The sequence below is a fragment of the Aspergillus fumigatus genome, chromosome 5, assembly GCF_000002655.1.
Source record: "Aspergillus fumigatus Af293 chromosome 5, whole genome shotgun sequence".
Lineage (NCBI taxonomy): Eukaryota > Fungi > Ascomycota > Eurotiomycetes > Eurotiales > Aspergillaceae > Aspergillus > Aspergillus fumigatus.
The window spans coordinates 1899977-1920085 of record NC_007198.1 but is presented as its reverse complement, the minus strand read 5'-3'; the positions used below and the strand labels follow the sequence as shown (position 1 = coordinate 1920085).

The 20109-nt window shown below is 54.5% G+C and overlaps 9 protein-coding genes and 1 non-coding gene across 10 annotated transcripts; 6 read left to right on the top strand and 4 right to left on the bottom strand.

The window, feature by feature from the left end:
* Positions 1 to 55: 55 nt before the first annotated feature.
* AFUA_5G07690 (class I SAM-dependent methyltransferase) lies at positions 56 to 916 on the top strand (the record flags this gene model as incomplete). Its single annotated transcript, XM_748773.1, has 2 exons — positions 56 to 91; positions 221 to 916. 2 exons carry the CDS (start codon positions 56 to 58, stop codon positions 914 to 916), a joined length of 732 nt encoding a protein of 243 aa, XP_753866.1.
* A 131-nt stretch (positions 917 to 1047) lies between these two features.
* AFUA_5G07680 (DNA helicase ZGRF1-like domain-containing protein) lies at positions 1048 to 3099 on the bottom strand (the record flags this gene model as incomplete). The annotated part of the gene is made up of 2 exons (XM_748774.2): positions 1602 to 3099; positions 1048 to 1552 (listed from the first exon to the last, which is right to left on the bottom strand). The coding sequence occupies exons 1-2, from the start codon at positions 2627 to 2629 to the stop codon at positions 1048 to 1050; spliced, it is 1533 nt and encodes a 510-aa protein (XP_753867.1). The 5' UTR covers positions 2630 to 3099.
* Positions 3100 to 3486: 387 nt separating this feature from the next.
* Positions 3487 to 5222, top strand: AFUA_5G07670 (BAR and SH3 domain-containing protein; the record flags this gene model as incomplete). Its single annotated transcript, XM_748775.1, has 4 exons — positions 3487 to 3597; positions 3674 to 3988; positions 4039 to 4155; positions 4203 to 5222. The coding sequence occupies 4 exons, from the start codon at positions 3487 to 3489 to the stop codon at positions 5220 to 5222; spliced, it is 1563 nt and encodes a 520-aa protein (XP_753868.1).
* Positions 5223 to 5477: 255 nt separating this feature from the next.
* On the bottom strand, positions 5478 to 8144 carry AFUA_5G07660 (uncharacterized protein; the record flags this gene model as incomplete). The annotated part of the gene is made up of 1 exon (XM_748776.1): positions 5478 to 8144. The coding sequence occupies one exon, from the start codon at positions 8142 to 8144 to the stop codon at positions 5478 to 5480; it is 2667 nt and encodes an 888-aa protein (XP_753869.1).
* A 903-nt stretch (positions 8145 to 9047) lies between these two features.
* AFUA_5G07650 (F-box domain and ankyrin repeat protein) lies at positions 9048 to 9716 on the bottom strand (the record flags this gene model as incomplete). Its single annotated transcript, XM_748777.1, has 1 exon — positions 9048 to 9716. One exon carries the CDS (start codon positions 9714 to 9716, stop codon positions 9048 to 9050), a length of 669 nt encoding a protein of 222 aa, XP_753870.1.
* A 545-nt stretch (positions 9717 to 10261) lies between these two features.
* AFUA_5G07640 (putative RNA 3'-terminal phosphate cyclase) lies at positions 10262 to 11620 on the top strand (the record flags this gene model as incomplete). The annotated part of the gene is made up of 1 exon (XM_748778.1): positions 10262 to 11620. The coding sequence occupies one exon, from the start codon at positions 10262 to 10264 to the stop codon at positions 11618 to 11620; it is 1359 nt and encodes a 452-aa protein (XP_753871.1).
* Positions 11621 to 11651: 31 nt separating this feature from the next.
* AFUA_5G07630 (class I SAM-dependent methyltransferase) lies at positions 11652 to 12589 on the bottom strand (the record flags this gene model as incomplete). The annotated part of the gene is made up of 2 exons (XM_748779.1): positions 11652 to 12522; positions 12573 to 12589. The coding sequence occupies 2 exons, from the start codon at positions 12587 to 12589 to the stop codon at positions 11652 to 11654; spliced, it is 888 nt and encodes a 295-aa protein (XP_753872.1).
* A 1727-nt stretch (positions 12590 to 14316) lies between these two features.
* AFUA_5G07620 (threonine/serine exporter family protein) lies at positions 14317 to 16299 on the top strand (the record flags this gene model as incomplete). The annotated part of the gene is made up of 1 exon (XM_748780.1): positions 14317 to 16299. The coding sequence occupies one exon, from the start codon at positions 14317 to 14319 to the stop codon at positions 16297 to 16299; it is 1983 nt and encodes a 660-aa protein (XP_753873.1).
* A 128-nt stretch (positions 16300 to 16427) lies between these two features.
* tG(GCC)8 lies at positions 16428 to 16498 on the top strand. The gene has a single exon. It is a non-coding gene (tRNA).
* A 292-nt stretch (positions 16499 to 16790) lies between these two features.
* Positions 16791 to 18146, top strand: AFUA_5G07600 (putative inositol 5-phosphatase; the record flags this gene model as incomplete). Its single annotated transcript, XM_748781.1, has 1 exon — positions 16791 to 18146. One exon carries the CDS (start codon positions 16791 to 16793, stop codon positions 18144 to 18146), a length of 1356 nt encoding a protein of 451 aa, XP_753874.1.
* Between the last annotated feature and the right edge of the window lie 1963 nt (positions 18147 to 20109).

The window sequence follows — 20109 nt, the reverse complement described above, 5'->3', positions numbered from 1 at the left end:
GTCTTCCAGCGGGGCGAAGTGCTCGCCCCCCTTCTTGAAACAAGCAAGCTCCGCGATGAAGCATTTGGCCGCTTCTGGGTTGATTTTAGCTGTACGCCCTCTTCACCTTTCCCATTGAAAGTGATACCGCGGAGTACCCGATAATAGCTAATGAACGCGCCCAGCCGCCCGCCCAACAAGCACCCAACAACAAAACCAAGACCAAGACCAAGACCAAAAGCAAACGCCGCTCCAGCCACCTCAGATCCAGAACTCAACTGATCTCATCCCACCAATTCTAGCCAGAGCGTCGGGGGTCGTGCTAGATGTCGGCCCGGGGACAGGCACGCAGATGCCGCTGCTCCGCGGGCGCGCACAAGCCATCAAAACGATTTACGGTGCGGAGCCGTGCCGCGGTCTGCATGCGGAGCTGCGCGCGCGCGCGGAAGAGGAGGGGTTGGGGGAGAAGTACCAAGTTCTGTCCTGTGGTGCTGCGGCGCGGGAGCTGGTGCCGGAGTTGCAGCGGGAAGGGCTGCTTCCTGCCGGGGATGTGGAGGGAGTTCTGGCAAGCACGGACGGGGTCTTCGATACGATTGTGTGTGTGCGGGTTTTGTGCTCTGTGCCGGAGTTGGAGAGGACGGCGCAGGAGTTGTATGCGCTGTTGCGGCCAGGGGGGCAGTTGCTTGTTGTGGAGCATGTGGTTAATCCGTGGCGGACGGCGAAGGGGTCGATTGTGGCGAGGGTGATGCAGGCTGTTTATGGGTTCTTTGGGTGGAGTTGGTTTGTTGGGAATTGCTGCTTGGATCGGGATACGGAGATGGCGTTGCGGGCAGCGGCGGACAGGGATGGGGGGTGGGAGGTTGTGGAATTGGACAGGTGGTTTGGAAGGTCTCCGATACCGTATATTTCGGGTGTGTTGGTGAAGAAGAGTACGTAAATGAGTGAACCGGACGTAACGAAAAAGAAATTGGGATTTATCCATGTAAGTACATGCATCTAGGGTATCATGGTCATAACATTTTGAATAGACAGGCTGCAACAAGGAATGAGAAGGCAAACGAGATACATTCAGCTGGGTTTCGGCCGTCCCGGCGGCCAGAAATCGAAGAGATCGAGAGCCTCGGACGTCCAAGGCCCCTGTTCCGGCAGGTTCTCCTCGATCGGGTAGGTGTCGACCGATCTACTGGACAGTTGGGACCGTGATTGCACACTGGTGCTCGTCGTCAACGCAGTCGGATCAGAGAGGGCTTTACGGAGTCCTTTGGACGTGGATTTCGGAAGATGATTGTTTTGCGTCCCGGCACTTTTGTCGGCTGAGGATGATCCAGGCAACCTCAGTTGACCAGGATTGTTGGTCGTTGTTGGTTGGAAGGTTTGCGCCCTTGCTACAGACGTCATAGCATCCACTGCACTTCGCGCTGTAGGGGACCCTGGCCGGTCTCTATGGAGAATTTGGGGTGGACCGGGCACTGAATCGTCAGCCACCTCTTCTAGAACGAACATGGTGGACTCAGTCGGTATGAACTCGATATTAGTCGAGGTAGGATCCGGAGTCGGAAAAGGATTACTCTCACTAGACAAGTTAGCCAAGGCCCTGGTGACGTCTCAGAGCACATACTGACTGCGATCTCGACTGAGTTGGCAAGATTTTCCTGTCCCGAGCGGATGAGGACACCGTACATGCTGCTTTTCCAGGCGCCTGATTAGGGAGCAATGCCTGATACATGAGCTTCTTACGAGGCTGGCTTGTGGGTAAGCGGAGTGTTCTAGTTGGCACCTCCGAAGTTGAGTGCGCGGAGGGTGGTCTTGATGCTGAAGATGGGGCGTTGTTTGACGAGTTTCGATGCTTCTCGACCTCGCGCTCAACATTGTCAACGACTGGTACTGGTAAAGCAGGCCCATTTGACCCTGGGTTCTTCTTCTGCAGAGAGACGTTTTCTGGGAGTTTGTTCGGCTTCTGTCGTCTTTCTGGCGCGTTCTCATCTGGTGAATCAGACAAATCGATGAGCACCGGGGGATTGGCGACCGAGCGTCTTGGTTGTTGCTCAGTCGGTACATGAGCCGGGGTGGTCTTTTGACGCTTTGCCGCTCTCTCAGACGCTAGCCGATTGTCTTCCTTCTGTTTCTGTCGTTGACGTTCCTCGTAGGGCGAAACAGACAAGCCAGCATGTGTTTTTCGAATGCCTAGGAGATCATTGAGGGACCGCGGCTGTTGGGAGGATATCGAGGACCGGACCGGAGCAGAGGCACGAAGTGTGGGAGCTGACGGTTCCGCTGCTTGGGTCGGTGAATCCTGCGCCTTCTTCTTATTGTTGTACAGCGTCGACAGGTCTGTCTGTGTCTGCTCCACCGGCTCACAAACTTGGATCAGCACGCCTTTGTCCAGCTCCAGCTCGTCTCCGTCCTGAATCCCGTCGTCCTGTCGCCAATGCAAATCTCCGATAAAATAGCCGGTGGTATCGTAGACCATGACCCGCTTATTGAATGTATGATAGCGGAGGAACCCATCGTGCCAGCGCTTCGCTTTGCGTCGGACATCATGAGTGAAGAGGCATCGAAATTTGATGACGGGCGCGGTGTTCTGCGTTGCGGGAACGTTCAGACTGCGAGTGCCACGCGGGGTTGCTGCTGATGATAAGGGGATCGACATGGCCAGAAATTGGCGTCCCTCTGATGGTGCACCATTGGATCCAGGACATGAGATAACCGCGTTGACGAGCCTGGATGTTGAATCAAGTGGGGGACGCGACGACAAACGCGGAGCCCAAAAAGAGAGAGTAGGCGTGGGAGCCTGAGGCCGAACTGTGGGGTTGGCCAGTTGACGGTCTCGGCTGGTGGGTGGTTCGTGTACAGAACGTGACAAGGGCAACGTTCCCTGTTCCTGATTGTCACAGTACAAATGTGGAACTAAGGTACCTTATATCTGTATCTCATTGTTTTCACTTGACCCGCTATCTCAAGAAGCAATCAAATCCTGGACGGATGGTCAAAAAAATGCCGCCCTTTTTGCCAATCAATGGCTTGATAGCCTTGATCTACTCCGTACACACCTGCCAATTTCCACGGATACCACGCCCAAAACACAGATCGAAGCTCCAAAAATAGTGGACCAGGAAGGGTTCTGTGGCGGGGTCTAGACATCGATATTATTTGATGCCAGGCTGAAACAGCCATGCTACTTAACCAGGTCCTATTGTTGTGATCTGATGCAGAACGCGAATTGGCTGCGTCATCCAGGCTGTGGCTTCTTTCCCTTGTTTCCCTTTCTCCCTTCCTTACCTATTCTTGCTATGTTTCTTTCTACCAATTAGTCTGCTTAGGCTCCTTTCCCCCGCGATTGTTGATTCCTTTGGAACTGAAGGATCATCTCTTTATCCATGGATTTCTTCGCAGTTGTCAATCTAATCTAAGCTCGCTGTTTCTTTATATCTTTAGCGTCCTCCCCATTGTCGCCTAATTCCTACCCCTATCACCACGTAGCATCATCAAGCTCAACCAACCTCCAAGATGCAGAGTGTACAGAGGCAATTCGGCAGGTTCATGAAACGATCCGCAGATGAAAGTCAGGTAGCAATTCTTCTCAAGGACTTTGATGAAACCGACAAGCTATTGGGCAGAGTAGGTTTTCCTCTTATTTCTAGCCGATTATCCTATTCACTCACGCGCATTACGTTCGCACACTCACCGTCAATAGATCGTCGAGTCGACACGTGCCTGGCGCGATGCGTGGTCATCCATCCTGCTGCATCAAGAGCGAATGCTCTGCGAGTTCGACGGTATCTATGCTCCCATCATCGGGTCCTCCGATCCGACCACCGCAAAAGCCGCTCCAACACCGGAAGTCACACTAGCCAGGACGCGCAGACTGCGAGAGGAATACGAGGAGTTGCGCAAGGAGCTGGCGGAGGAGCTTAATGCTGTGGATCAGCGGATGATCAGGCCCGCCTCGCAGGCGAAGGAGTACCTGGCTCCATTGAAGAAGACCATCAAGAAGCGGGAAGATCGCAAGGTCGCTTAGCCCCATTCAGCACTCAAAACATTGAAGTTAACGATAATCAGCTCGACTACGAACGCTATCAAAGTCGTGTCGACAGCTATACCAAGAAGACGAAACGCTCAGACCGGGATAACGCCGCCCTGGCCAAAGCGGAAGCCGACCTTGCTAAGGCCACGGAGGTAAGACACCAGTGATTGCGGCGTCCATCTCTATCTAACACCAGCAGGAATACCACGCCGCAGATGAGCACCTCCGGAAGTGCCTCCCGCCCTTAATCAACGCCGCATTCTCCCTGCTACCCCAGCTGCTAGGCACCCAGATTGAGATCCAAAACACCATGCTGGCACACTACTACACCGTTGTGCACAACTATTGCGAGGAGGAGCACTTCCCATCCCCCGCTCCACCCATGGAAGACATCATCGCCCAATGGGAAGGAGACCTGCAGCCAATCCAGCAGGAAATCGAGTCCTTTGGCTGCCTCGCCAACGGCAAAGTCGTCCGCATGTCCCATGCCCCAGACGATCACGGCAACGCCAACGCCCTCTCCAGCCGCCTCACAAACGGCCTCAACTTCCGTCGTCGCTCAAACGGACAGGGTGCAGGTGCAGGCGCATCACATCCAGTGCCACCACTGCAGCCAGCTGCGCCCTCGATATGCCGCGACCACGATCGTGAGCGTGAGCGTGGGCTTGAACGCACCAGTAACGGCAGAGTCCCATCCGCCCCAAGGCCAAATTACGAAACTAAGCCCCTCCCCGTCTATGAGACGAAACCCCGCCTGAATAATCTGACCCCGTCCTCCCTGTCGCCTAATCTAGCCGTTCCTAATGCGCATCTCTCCCCCTCAGCGACCCCACACAGCGATTCTCATCTCCCCGTCCCAGGCTCAGACTATGCCCAGACACCGCTGAGCGGGCCTTCCCCTAACTCCTCGCGATCGGACTATTTCAGCCTCAACCTCCGAAAACCATCTAGTGGCTCGACGGTTACCTCTCCCGGTTTTGCTGCCGCTGCAGCCGCGAAGAAGAAGCCGCCGCCGCCTCCCCCGCCTCGCGCGGGTTCCTCGAATGGAGCCCTGTATGTCACTGCCCTCTATGACTTTGCGGGTCAGAGTGCCGGTGACCTGGCCTTCCGCGAAGGTGATCGAATCCGAGTCTTGCAGAAGACGGATAGCACCGATGACTGGTGGGAGGGGGAGCTGCGTGGGGTCAAGGGGAGTTTTCCAGCCAACTATGTTCAATAAGCAATACCCTGTGGGTCCATGTCGATCGGTACCTTTAAAAAGCCCAGGTCAATAAGAAGTACTCGAGACTATTGGCGGTCGTCACTCAATTTGACTCCTATGTGTAAATACAGGAAGTATACTGCATAAAGTGCCAACGAGGCAGATGATTTGCTCAAAGCGCTACTATCGGAGTTTGCATGTCAAAGTGACGATGCTTGTCTACCAATGTTTCGGCTCCGGCATGAAATCCTTGAAGCTGCAGATTCAATAAAATTATACAAAGGCTTCCTCTTGCGCGCCGTCTTCCGATATTTTACTTTCAACTGGTCTCCGTCGACTGCTCAGAAACATCTCCACCATGTGCTTACTTGACACAGGCGAAGGCATGTCGTGTGGATCTCCAAACTTACTCAATCTATCCGGCCGCTCACCAGCCCTCGCATTCTCGTTGGTCGTTTTTCTAATTGAGCGGCACTGCTGAATCCTCGAGTCCGAGGAAACTGTAAGACGCCGTGCCGAGTACCTGCGATACCGCTCGTCTGCCAATTCTGTTTGTTGAGAGTCCGCTCCACGCCTCTTAGGGGTGGGAGAATCAAGTGCCTGAAGTCGATTGCTTGACCTCGCTTGCATTGGCGACCACGCGGGCTCATTCTCGCGCGAGCGTACTCCGTTGGTAGTCAAAGCGTATCCCTGAGGATAGTTGTGTACACTAGAAGAAAAGACTGAATCCGCGGATGGAGAAGCCTGCTCTTTTGCCTGCTCGGTTCTGGACGGCACAATCGTTCGGACGCTCGACGACCGACTGAATGGCCGGGAAAAATTATTGTTTGGTACAACTTTGCCGTCTGTTCCCTTTTCACTCTCGGAAATACTCTGAGAGAGATAGGTAGTCTGAGGGTACGGGGATTCGCCGTGGCGAGGAGCTGAGGATAGAAAGTCCCCGGCCTCCTCGTGGATCTGTGCATCCTCTCTATAGTGGTCTCTAGGGGGCACGATTGTCTCGAATCTTGCCATCTGTGAAGACATCCATTGTTTCCATTCAGCGCTGGGCCGTACTCGGTTTTCATTGGACGAAGAGCGAGCGATACGTTTTGGGGAGGAGTAAGCGGTCCTTTGGCTCTCATAGATAGTCACCATCCCTGGCTCATCCTCCACTTCTGGCGAATACAAATCGATCGCCTGATCTTTCCTTTCAGGAGAGCTCCCGCTGGTGGTCCGAGAATAGATGCTGGGAGAATTGGAGAGAGTCTCTGGGTCGGCTTGACTGGCGACGATCACGCTTCGAGAATCGTCCTCGGCGTCTTCAGCACATGCAGCGGCAGGTTCCTTTGCATTATCGACTGCACTAAAATCCAGTGGTGTGCTCGCTTTCTTCGGCGCACTTGATTTCCTTTGCGAAGGCATGGACGACCGGGAATGGCGCTGCGTCTGCTTCTGAGGAGATGAACTACCTGCGTAGGCTGTGGCAAATGTCCTGGAAGTTGCAATCGATGCATCACTTGGTATCTGGCGGATGGTCTGCCTGCTGCGCCTGGGGCGAAGAGAAGACGTGCGCGCTGGTATGAGTCGATGCTCTTTGACTTGGCCCACTACAACCTCCTCACTGGGACTTGGCATATCTCCTCTGCCTATCCGTCTCAACAACGCATCGTACAAGTGTTTACTGTCGATGGAGCCGTCTGGTCGTATTGCACTTGGTCTTGGTGGGAGCTCGGAACCGGCACGTCCGTTGAAGTCTCCTTGTTCGTTAATGATGGACAGACAGTCACGCTCGGGTGCTCTGCGGGTTGCGATCGTACTTGCGACGGTCGAGTCAGTCCAACTTGTTACACGAGAGCGGGAAGTCGAAAGACTTTCATTGCTTTGAACACTCCGCACCGTGGGCGGTCTACTCTGGCCGATGGTCTCATGGGAATGGCCAAGTTCCTCAGCGCTAGAATCGCCGGCATAGATGGTCGACGATGGGCCGTAATTGTGTTGCTGAAGTGAGAGGGGTGAAGCTTCCGCTTGTCCCGGAGCCGCTGATGTCTTTGACAGACCCAAAACTCGCTTCAGCCCTCTCTTGATAGATGAAGAAAGAGCGCGCGCTTTTCCACGAGAAGAAACTCTTTTTGACTGCCCTGCAGATGTTGACGCATCCGTGTCCATACCCGAGCCACTGTTAGTGCGAAATGTCTTTCTGAAGGGCTTATGCTCACGTCTTGGCTTGAGCATAGTGATAGACGATTGCCTTTGACCACTGCATTGTCCGACCATGTTCTCCTGGAACTGACTGCGCGCGAGCTGGATAGCTGCTTCTTGACTCTGCGCGTGGCGGATGAATCTAGGAGATTGACCACTTCTTAGAAAAGACATGGAGCGTCTCAACGTCCTGTAACGGCGGGGTGTTTCAAATTGCTCTGTGTCATTGAATCTCCGAGCATATACATCAGATGAGTATTCATGAGAAATATACGAGGCACGCTGTCTAGTCGAGAACATCGAACGTGCTTTACGAAGCCGGCGATAGGAGGAAGGCAGCGAGGAGTCACGACCATTCAGGCCTCGAAATTCACTTATGGGTGGCAAGGCCGCCGAGAAAGTAAGGTCATCGTCGCAGTTCTCTATATAGCTTGCTATGGATCGGCGAGAAGGCGAAGCGTCTTCGACTGAAGGATCCTTGGTTGGGGCTTGCGTGTGACGGGGCGGCCGAGTTAGTCTTTTTGATGGGACTGCCATGTTTTCCGGGCCACCTAGACAGTCATACGAGTGCTTTGAGTCTGCAGACGATCTGTCCGAGGAGCGCAGCATGGCACGAGTGGCAGCAACAGCCGCATGCTGTCTGGCAATGGACGGGTCGAACAGCTCCGAAGGCAGGGAGGACTGACGCGATCTGCGCATGGAGCGAGCGGACTGGCTTCTTCGCAAGCGATCTTTCGCGGTCAGGGATATAGACGGCATGCTTGGTATGATTTATTCAAGGGGGATATAGTTGAGTACTGATGTGAGGTAAGGGATGAGTATGAATGAGAGAAGTTCTAAAACAGGAGACATTTTATTGTTGGGTGTCCGGTGTTGAGCAATGGCAGCCGCCCTGAATAGAAGGAGCTTGGGAGTGTGATAACGGCAACATGATGGCAACAGATCCCAAGCGCAGCTTCCTTGTTGCTACAACATCTACAGACAAATTGGCAGGGCAACAGAGATCTTTTTTTTTTTTTTTTTTTTTTTTGCAATTTCTCTGCCTTTACCCATAACCAGGGAAAGAGGGATTAAACCTGAAATGATGCTAGCTCGTCGGTCTCAACCCAAAACAATTACTGGTTGCCCCCAGGTGATATGCTCCTGCGTTGTATAGCACAGGAAATCTCTTGCGATATGAGCTGTCTTGAGTCTCTTGTACTCATTGGGTCACTCTTGAAAACAAGATTTCTTCCGTGGTACATCTTCATTAGAAGATCGAGAAAGCAAACCGACGGCCTCTTCATTCCCCTTCTTCCGCGCCAGTTGAATGTCCTCCGGCTCAGGATGTACCCCGTACTCGAGCAGAAACCTCAGTATCGGCATCTGGTCGTAATAAATCGCAACGTAAGTGGTGGTACAGAACATCGGCTCCTCGTCAACACACACGCCGTTGCACCACGTCGAAAAGTCATCCTCTATACCGCCAAGCTCCAGAAGGGACCGACTATCAATCTTCTGACGAAGCTGGACGTGACTTGTCTCCCACCTCTTGTCGTAGCAGTCGCCCAGCCGGTTCGGATCCGCGCCGTGGGCGATGAAAAATCTAACCATTTCTAGGTCCCCTTTGAAAATTGCAGCAAACAGCGCATCACGCGCGTAATTTGTTCCATGGAGACCATTTTACAGCAGGAAGTGCAACACGTCCGTATCTCCGCGATTCATGGCCATAGGCAGCACATACCAGCAATGATCGCACGATTCGTGGCGCAGGAGGGTGCGAATGATCCGGCGCTGATTATGCTCGATTGCCCAAAGGAGCGGACACGTATTCTCTCTGTAGCATGGATCTCCCCTCTCACATAGAAAGTCCACAAGGTCCTCGTGACTGTTCTGCACGGCGAGATAAAGCGGTGGGATGTTGTTGATGTAGCCCATCGGACCCCGGAACATGGTCTGCGCGCCGTGGTCGAGAAGAAGATTGACTACGCGTTTTGAACCAGCTTGCACGGCTACCAGCAGCGCACGCTGAATAAGTACCGAATCCTCGACTCTCCAGTTGGTGGTGCATAGAGGGTGTTTGTACGGATTGCTCACACGGGGACCTTGGAAAGACTCGGCGGCGATTGTCATCCTCTTTAGACATTCCCTGGCGAGACCCTCATCACCCTGGGCTGCGGCGCAGCATAGTGCATCTCCATGGCAGGCTTGGTAGCTGTGTTTGCTCAGACGTGCTTTCAGGAGATGATGAAGTTTACGAGAGGACAGCACGAGGGCCCTGAGATCCCTGTAGCAGACCAGATGGGCGGCGATTAGAAGGACGACTTCATTTGGGAGTTTAGAGAGGAACATGGCGAAATCGCTTGCTTGAATGCAACTATTGAATGTGTGGATTTCGCGAATAAGAAGGAAGCTGACGAGACTGACGAGGCTCTGCGAGGCTTTGATCAAGCGAAGCGCGTACTTTCATTGTACATAATACAAGCAGGACGTCTATCAGAGATGCCAGAAGCCTTCTCATTCCCGGGGCAAGCGACCTTCCTGGCTCGTGGTAAAACCAGGACACATGGCCCAGCCGCCTGGTTTGTTTATGGCTACATAGTGCTCGATTTCATTGACTAGACGCTTTTGTAGCTCCGACCAGGTTGACTTGGTCCACGGATGAATCCTCCAGGTGTTGGTGAATGCGTCACCAATTGAGTCATGCAATGGAGCCTAAGTCTGCTGTGAGTCAGAATATTTACAGTCGCGACCGCCCCGTAAGAGGTTAGATCAGGCCCAAGGTATCAGATAGACATCGTGTTCTGGTCTGATGAAATATATATAATTTTTTAGACCCACATTCCATAACACCACCATGATAAACGCACCCCACAAGGTCCTCTCAAACAGTCGAGATGTCGTCATCTCCAACCAGACGAGAAAGGATTCACCTTGACGGCCGCACCCTCGAAGGAGGAGGTCAACTCGTGCGCATCGCGGTGGCCCTGTCCACCATCACGGGCCAACCCATCACCATCGAGCACATCCGCGGCCACCGCACTGGCAAGAAGGGTCTCAAGGCATCCCACCTGGCAGCCATCAAGTATCTGGCAGACGTCAGCGGGAGCGCCGTCTCCGGCGCCGAAGTGGGCTCGTCTTCATTGACATATCACCCCCTCCCAGACGCAGAGACCTGCGTTCGGCAACAGCAAGAGATTGACATCCGCCTTCGAACGGCTGGGGCTATATCACTGGTCTTCCAGGCTTTGTATCCGTATATTCTCCATACAGCCAGCTGTTTAGCAGTCGCCGAACCAAAACCACAGCCCGTCCGTGTGAGCATCACAGGAGGGACAAATGTATCCTTTTCGCCGTCGTATGATTACATCTCGCAGGTCCTGGTGCCGAATCTCGCCAGGGTCGGGCTGCCGCCCCTCGCGGTCCATCTGGAGAAGAGAGGATGGGCCACTGGCCCGTTTAGCCTGGGGAAGGTGACGTTCGTCCTTCACTCGATGGACAGAAACGAGGAGTCTCCGTATGGGTTTCCACGAGTCGATCTGGACAGATACCCGCGGGGCGAGATCACGCAGGTTGATGTCACGGTTCTGGCACCGGATACGCTTTTGTTCGGTGGATCTGGTCAGCACGAAGCTCGAAAGAAGGGCAATTCGCAGATATCGGACGGTACATCTCAGTCTATAACTCTCCGCCAAGTCATCGAGTATGAGACCATGCGCGTGTTGCGCACTCGACTACGACAGTTACCTTCTTCGATAGTCAAACGAGCAAGGGCAGATTCTCCATTCGCCAGAACATACGAAAACGATGAGATTGTACCTATCAGACTGCACACCTCAGAAAGAACGCACCACCACTCACATATCTACATTCTCATTGTGGCGCATACATCGAATGGGTTCAGGCTTGGTCGAGATACGCTTTTCGGCGCTCACGGGGAGGATTCTCATAGAAAGTCAGGTGGCAGAAAGGGCCGACCAACAGACGATAGGGGTATAGCTCTCAAACTGGTAGAGAGGTGCGTGAATGATTTTGTGCGTGAGTTGTATGACCCAAGACTGCGGAGTACATCCGAGGGACGTCAGCCTTGTGTGGACGAGTATATGCGAGATCAGCTGGTTATATTCGAGGCGCTCGGGAAGTCTACGTCCAAGTGTGAAGCCGATGGCAGGGGAAAAGAGGATGAGAGATACTGCAGTCTCCATACGCAGACAGCACGGTGGGTATGTGAGCAGATGTTGGATGTGGACCGGTAGTTGTCACACTCTCAAAGAGCACAGGCATCAGTCACCGCTTGACAGCAACACCAATATACATCTTGGCCTCGTCCACCAACACACCCTCCTCCCCAGCTTCTTCCACAAACCTCTCGACAAACAACCTCTTCGCCTTGTCCCTGACACTCCCCACCCCAAAATTCCGAAACATAGGGCCCGAAACCGCCTGCTCGAACAGCTCCCCCGCCTGCTCAACCCTGTACTCCTTTACCTGGAAGACAGGGCTCACATACACCTTCTCGACCTCCAATCCGGCCTCCGTCAACAACCCAGCCAACGACTCCTCACCCTTCACCCAGCTCTGATCCCACTGCAATGACAGCCCAAGCTGCGGCCCAATCCACTCAAAAATCCGCGCAGGGACATGTACATCCCGAGCCGCCACATCCGTAACCAACTTGCCGCCGTTCCTCAACAGCTCCGCCCAGCTCCGTATCGCTCCAAGCGGATCAGGGAGCAGCACCAGGGCAGCCGCACAAGTGATCAGATCGAACTGGCCTGCGCCGTCGTCTTGGCCTCCCGGATTTGGATTCAGATCCAAATCACTCAAGTTGGAGATATCATGCTGGTAGAAGGTAACCCGCGAGCCGGTCCGCTGTGCCTTTCCCCGCGCAACCTCCAGCATCCCCTCGCTGATATCGACGCCGACGACGGTCCCTGTCGGTCCGACCTGCGCTTCTGCGAGGAAGGTGACTAGGCCCGTGCCGCAGGCGAGATCGAGGACCTGAGCGCCAGGCTGGGGGGCTGCGGCGCGGATGTACTCCTCTGCGAGGCGGTGGTGGAAGATGGCGGCATCGTAGGTGGTGCTCCGTTCGTTGTAGATGGATGCGATGGTGGTGGGGGGGGGGGTGGGATGGAGGCATTTGGTTATGACGGGGATGCTATGACAAACACGTCGATGGAGTGTGGTAAATGGCAAGTTATATACTACCGTCCACCCCGGTACATAGGGAGGTTATTGGATTCCTTGTTGGTCAATAGAGTCCCTCAGAATTCGAGAGTTGAGTCATCTCCGTCAAAGAGATTGACTTAATCCTCGAAATGATAAATAGTTGCTACTGGCCGCTAGTCTTCCATATCTTCTGGTCTCATGCATGTCAGCAAAGCAAAGCGGACCTGACGAGTCAGGGAGCGACACATCGGAGCAGAACCAGCCGACTCGAAAGAACTGGGAAACCACTAATATCCGCCATCAACTGCTGCGTCAAATGATGCGGAGTGATATCATGTTCCAAGTGATGGGTTAATCATGAGAAACAGTACCTTCACCCAGTCTTCACTGATCGACATGACCCACCAGGTGATCTAGTAAGGGCTTGGAACTTGTATCGAACTCTCAGCGAATTGGACCAGGAGCTCTCATCGATTATATGCAGCTGACGATGAGCTGTTCATCACCGTTCGCACGAGTGGTTGAACTACACTGCATCATCGTACTATACCTTCTGGTTACCAGTTGGCGGGCCAGCGCTGTCCAGCCTTGGGTAGAGTGACACCACAGTACTCCGCACTGTGTATACACTCTGGAAGCCCGAATCGGAGGCCAATTCTAGACTATGGGGGAAGACGCTAATTACAGAATTTCCATCCGTTTGGGCATCCCGCTATAATAGTTGCAACGTGCAAGGAAGAGTCTAGAACGCAACTTTTCCCTCACGGGTAAGCCACCCCGTGGGAGGCGTCATCAAGCTCCGCCTTTTCTGCAACGAAGGGACCAGACAGGTACGGAGTCGATGGCATGCATATGATCGGTCCAATATGAAGCAATGGGTTTCCAATTGTTCGACGGAGGACGGAGTACAGCGTATCTATGAGAGCCGGTGTTCTTCGAGTCTGACTACCTGCAGAGTATCCGTACGTACGTACTCCGTACTGTGTACATTTCGAGGTTGCCGAGACCCGGGGGTTGCAGCATGAAACCATGACAGGAAGAGGCGTGGTAGCCCCACTGGCACACGAATGCACAAATTACGGTTCCATTTCGTGGTAAAGTATACCCTAGAGACGAGAAGATACAGACTAATACACACTAAGAATTAAACCCATGAACCGGCCGTTTTGTCCTGTGCCCCAATGCTCCTAAATAATCCATCCTTCGTGATGACCTCCTTTTAGTCCCACTTGCTCTTACAAGAACAAAAAAAAAAAAAAAAAAGGAGATTAGAGAAAGGAGACAAAGCCTCCGATGCCCTCTTTATTTGCTCTGTTTTCCATGACTACCCCGTTTCTCCATACTCTAAAATCTCTGAAGATGCCCCGGTCCGAGTCAATAGGGACCCGTCGTGCTTGATTGATTCTCCACTAGAGCTTGACCCTCTTGCTTATCCCAGTCAACAATGAGTGCAGAAACACCTCGACCCGATGGAACCGACACCGGTCAGTCGGGGGGTTCACCTACTGATCTCCCAGGAAACCTACCGCCGGTAGAGGAGCAACCCGAGAGTCCCGTCCAAGTAGCGCATCGCAAGACGTCCTCGCAGGAAAGCCAGAGTCAGGAGGGTCAGCGCGAAGATTCACATCAGGATGTGCGGTCCACCACATCCTCGTCGGTCTTCAGTCGAGATCGATGGCTGCAGGCTAGCCGATCAGTCCGAGAGAAGACCGGGCGGCTGGCGGACAGGCTAGGCCGGCCGGAGGGACAGGATGCGAACGGGCTGGGTTCGTCGTTGGTCCCGATGGAAGAGCTGGGCTCGCAGGACGACGAGAAGTTGGCGGCCTTCTTCCGAAACCACAAGGATTCGGGGCCTTCGGATCAGCCCAACCTGCACATGGCCGTGGCTGCGGAAGCGCAGGAGCTGATGCAGGGCTTTGGTCTGGCCGAGATGCGTCAGCGCAAACCGTCCGCAGAGGCGAATGAAAAGGAGAGCGCGGTTCCCGAATCGGATGCCACGACGCTGGCTGATCGTGCCGCGACCGACGTCGAGGCCAATGGCAATCCGCCGCCGCCGCTGCTGGGAGGAGGGGTGCTGTCGGCTCTGCTCCGGCTGCAGGCGAGCCAGATGGAGCATTCGCGCACCAACAGCATGTACTCTGCCCCCGAGTCCGACATCGAATCCACGCCGACCCTGTCCGGCACGGTGACGCCCACGCCCGGCGTGCCGCATTCCGCCTCGAGTCCTCCGCCGACCCGTCAGAAACCCCAAGCTTGGTACAAGAAGTCCAGAAACAGCTCGACCGCCTCGTTGATCCATGCGTCGATGAATATGGGCCGTATCGGCTCGGCGTCGGCCTGGGCCAATGCGAACGTTCCGCCGCCGGAGATCAAAAGCGGCAGCAAGGGCAACAAGAAGAAAAAGAAGAACGACGACGAGGTGAAGCTGCGGTACCACATCGCGGACATCATCGTCCGTCAACGCTACATCATGCAACTGTGCCGGGCGTTTATGCGATACGGTGCCCCGACTCACCGACTGGAAGAGTACATGCAGATGACGGCTCGCGTGCTGGACATCGAGGCGCAGTTCATGTACCTTCCCGGCTGCATGATCATGTCCTTTGACGACCCGTACACTCGCACTGCCGAGGTCAAGCTGGTGCGTGTGCCACAGGGGCTGGACCTGGGCCGTTTGGAAGAGGTGCACGGGTGCTACAAGCGCGTGACGCACGACATGACGGACATGCAGACGGCCATCGGCGAGCTGACGGAGATCATGGACCGCAAGCCGCGGTATCCGCGCTGGCTGGTGATCTTGCTTTACGGCGTTGGCTCGGCCGCTGTGGGTCCGTTTGGTTTCTCAGCGCGCCCGATCGATATGCCCATCATTTTTGTGCTGGGATGCTGTGTCGGGTTCATGCAGCTGGTTCTCGCGCCACTTTCGGCCCTGTACTCGAACGTCTTCGAGGTCACGGCGGCCATCCTGGTCTCCTTCCTGGCCCGCGCCTTTGGCAGCATCCGATACCCCGGCACCTCGGACCCGGTCTTCTGCTACGCCACCATCACTCAGTCCTCGATCGCCCTGATCCTGCCCGGTTTCTCCGTGCTGACGAGCAGCCTGGAGCTCCAGTCGCATCAGATGATCGCCGGATCGATCCGTCTCGTGTACACCATCCTCTACTCCCTCTTCCTGGGTTACGGCGTCACAGTCGGCACCACCATCTACGGCGCCATCGACCCCGACGCAACCAGCGACACCACCTGCGCCCGGCAGAGCGTCTGGCGCAGCCCGTACGCCTCTCACTTCCCCTTCGTCGCGGCATACTGCGTCATCGCGGCACTGATCAACCAGGCCAAATTCCGACAGATCCCCATGATGGTCCTGATCGGGACCTCGGGTTACGTCACCAACTATTTCAGCACCCAGAAGCTGGGCTCCTCGTCGCAGGTCGCCAATACCGTCGGCGCGTTCACCATCGGCCTGCTGGCGAACCTGTACAGTCGCCTCTGGCACGGCAACGCGGTGAGCTCCACCATCCCCGGTATCTTCACCATGGTGCCGTCGGGTCTGGCCTCGTCCGGCTCGATCCTGTCGGCGATTGAGTACTCGGATGCGGTCCGGAATGGAACGGCGGATACGTCGGGTGGTACGTCGGGAACATCCTTGACCAGTCTGGGCTATGGTATGATCCAGACGGCGATTGGCATTACTGTTGGGTTGTTCATTGCGGCGTTGATAGTTTATCCTTCTGGCAAGCGGAGGACTGGGTTGTTTTCGTTGTAGCATTAGCCTCATAGCGTTTCTTTGTTAGATCAAGCGTTCAATTATCAATGTGATCCAGACATATATTTTGACTTCGTGGAATCGAACCCTGCCTATATGGTCAAATTGGGACCGTCATATAACAACGAGCATCATTGGTCTAGTGGTAGAATTCGTCGTTGCCATCGACGAGGCCCGTGTTCGATTCACGGATGATGCATTTTTCCCAACTTTGTTTTTTTGGCTTGTCGTTTTTGTTCCGCCAATTGCAGTCGGGTGCTAACAAAACTGTCCGTAGTCAACCATGGACAAAACCCGGACAGAACCCGGACAGAACCACGTGGACAAGGCACACCGCTACACTGCCTCAACGACGTCACCGACCCCAGCAATCATCCACCAAATAGTTTATGCCCAGTTTTACTCCCCGTCTACTCCGTACTGCCATTCTCCAACCGGTCTCCTCTCTTGCCTAACAACTTGACATATACTATGCCATAATCTAGAAGGAAATGGACAACCTCACCCTCTACATCCTCACCTTCAATTGCGCTCGCAACCCCGTCGATATCGACCTCTTCGCGTCGCACTTCTTCCACGCCCTTCCCCACACCGTCCCCTCCGCACCGCACCTCATTGCCCTCAGTCTCCAGGAACTCGCGCCTATCGCCTACGCCTTCCTTGGCGGCTCTTATTTGACACCGTACTTTACCTCCTTCCGGCAGGTGGTCGCCCGCGCCGCCGCAAGTCGCTGGGAGGATGTGCAGTACGCCACTGTTGTGGAGGACCATGTCGGGATGACGGGGTTGATGGTATTCGCGCGGTCGGACGTCGTCGGAAGGATTGCATCGGTGCAGACCGCGGGTGTCGGGCTGGGGTTGCAGCAGATGGGGAATAAGGGGGCTGTAGGGGCGAGGCTGGGGTGGATGTTGGAGTCAGAGTCAGAGTCTGAGACGGTGCTGGTGCCGCTGACATTTGTTTCAGCACATCTTGCGCCTGCGGAGGATGCGTTTGAGCGGCGGAATGAGGATTGGAGGGCGATTGTGGAGAGGTTAGTTTTTAGTACCACCACTACAACCACAAGCCAGGAGGAGGACGAGGAGGAGGAGGAGGAGCGCGCGGCGCTGCTTGGTTCGTCGAGGGCGACCGGGGAGAGTGACGGCGAGGGGGTATTTACGGGGGGTTATCTCTTTCTCGCGGGTGATCTCAACTACCGCACGTCCAATACGCTGCCACAGCCGGCGGATATCGCGCGTTTCCCTGGCCTGGAGGCCGACGAGAGCGACCCGCTGCATTACTCGCGGCTGCTGCGCGAGGACCAGCTCACCCGCGAACGAGAGAAGCGCCGGTGTTTCCACGGCCTGTCTGAAGCGCCGATCGGTTTCCCGCCGTCGTACAAGTATGAACTGGGGGCGCGGGATCCGCGCGACTGGAAGTTTGTCCACAGCCGTTGGCCCAGCTGGTGCGACCGGATCCTGTATCTGGAGTCTTCGACGGCGACGGTAACGCCCTACCGATATGATGCACTGCCTCTATTTCCGACGTCTGACCATCGAGCCGTTGCGCTGGCGGCGGCGGTGGTGCTGCGGTCGATCCAGGCCGGTCCATCGGATTCAGAATCTGCCCCTGCGACAGACATGCAGCAGCAGCAGCCGCAGCCGCAGCCGCAGCCGGCGCCGGCGCCGGCAGCCCCATTCCCGATCGACCGGGACTGGAAACGCAAACGAGATGAGGCCCGACGCAAGGAGTTGGTGGTGGGAGGATTGGCGTATCTGGGGTTGACCTGGGAGGGCCGTCGGTACCTGGTGGGCATGGTCATTGGCGGATTGGGAGCGTGGTTCATTCTGCGATCGATGCTCAACGTCTGATTACGTGCGATATGACCTGCAGTAGCCTGTGTCAGGGCGTGCAGGCACCTGTTTCCAGGCATCTGTTTCACGATCGCGATCTGGGGACAGGCCATGTCGATCCCGATTATCTCGATCAGGCCAGGGCCATTGCTGGACATGCATGACACAGCGATTGTATGATCGCAGCAGCGGGCTCAGCTAGTCAGTAGCCCATCGATCGGACTGCAACGCTTCTAGAATTCTAGAAACCCTCCGAAAGCGGGTCCGCCGCATCACCGGCTGACGAGGCAGGCTATCTGCCAGCCCTTGTCAATTTCTTCTCACAAGTCACAAAAAGTCGGTCACAAGTACGGAGTACTCTGTAATCATTTGCAGACCTACCCTAGGCACAAGGTTACTCCGGCTCCAACATCTAGCGTACAAACCATAATTGCAATAATTGTCCGCACCTCCTGTATCACGCAGTACAGCCTGACAAGCACAAATCCGCCCGTCACCTGAGCCTACCCGGATCTAGAACAGTCTGGAAGAAAAGGCCGACAGAAGTCTAATAATTTGGCGGAGGCTGAGGGACGGATCCAGAAGGGAAAGATCAACGAGCCGGATCTGGATCATCAGTACGGAGTATATCTACTCCGTCGTGTCTACAGCAATGAGAGAGAGAGAGAGAGAATACCTAATTAAATGAAGCGTCCTTCGTATAATCTTATAAAGGCAGCCCGTGAACATACAGAATCGAGATGAGTCCAAGACAATGATCGCAAAGTAGAGATTTCCCCCCTCTCTCCCGTCCCACTAGTAGCCACCTATGAATCTCAACATCCGTTCCGAGCTAACCGCAGAGTAACCAGCAGACTAAGATGGTCGAGTAAGCAAAACCAGTTAGTCCCGAGTAAGTGGCCTCCGCCTCGCATCATGAAACCAATCTATCTCAGATCCCGGCCCAGTGGAAAATCTTGCTCGTTTGTGCTCGTCTGGAATCCTGTGTACTCCGTAGAATTGGGTCATCTGACAGAGGATGAGGACCATTCTCTGGATGCTTCGGAAGCGGGATAAGCCGCCGTCTGCTGGCCGCTCTCTCTCTTCTCTCCTCGTCCCGTTGCCCATTCTTGTGTACTGATCAAGTGACCAGTTGCATTTACTTGTCACGCACGAGGACAGAAATAGTGTCTGTCAGGTATTGCAAGAACCTCCTCGATTCCGGTGGACTCGTAGCTGAGCCAAACTTCCCGAGGAGGAGTCAGAGTGGACCCAAGGCCAGATCCAGATCCATCGATTATCCAAATTCTCTCGAGCTTCCAGAAGGTTCAAAAATCCAAAATTCAGAGTTTTCTGGTGTGACCTGGACTCAAGACTGGGTTGAGACCAGATAAGATGGTTCAGGCCCGAGGACGGTTTTCTATGTGAAACTTGGCTGGGGCCGGTGGATCGTGTAATTTGGGCATTGTCCAGATGCTTATTATTGAGCATTGGGGAGAGAGCGAGAGGGTGAGGCTGTCGGAGTCTGACTGATATTAGTTTCAATCAATGCTGGTTGACTTGGCGTCTGCAAGTCATTGCCTTTGTAGATCCCGGATTGTACTCACCACCTATATTATCATCACCTAATGTGACCATAACTCCGTAATTAATCTGCCTGGCCATCACCAGAACCAGACAGAAAACAGAGTCGGTGATGCCCAGGACCTGTCCTGTCAGAGCTGTCAGCCTGTCATGTCAGACTGCGGTGGATGTCAAGGTTGAGCCGTTGGATCGGTGCGTAGATTGATTGGCTTAATCTACAGCTGGATCAGATCCATTAAAGTGTCATAATACTGAGGCAAATCAAGGATTTTTCACTTCCGATCTTCGTCGAGTCGAGCCTCCCTAGACTGCACGTAGTATACAATACGGAGTAGAATGTAGTATATAAACCCCTTTTACCGTCGATCTTCTTCTGAATCTTTTCCCTGACAGCTGGACTCGTTCACTCATTCATTCA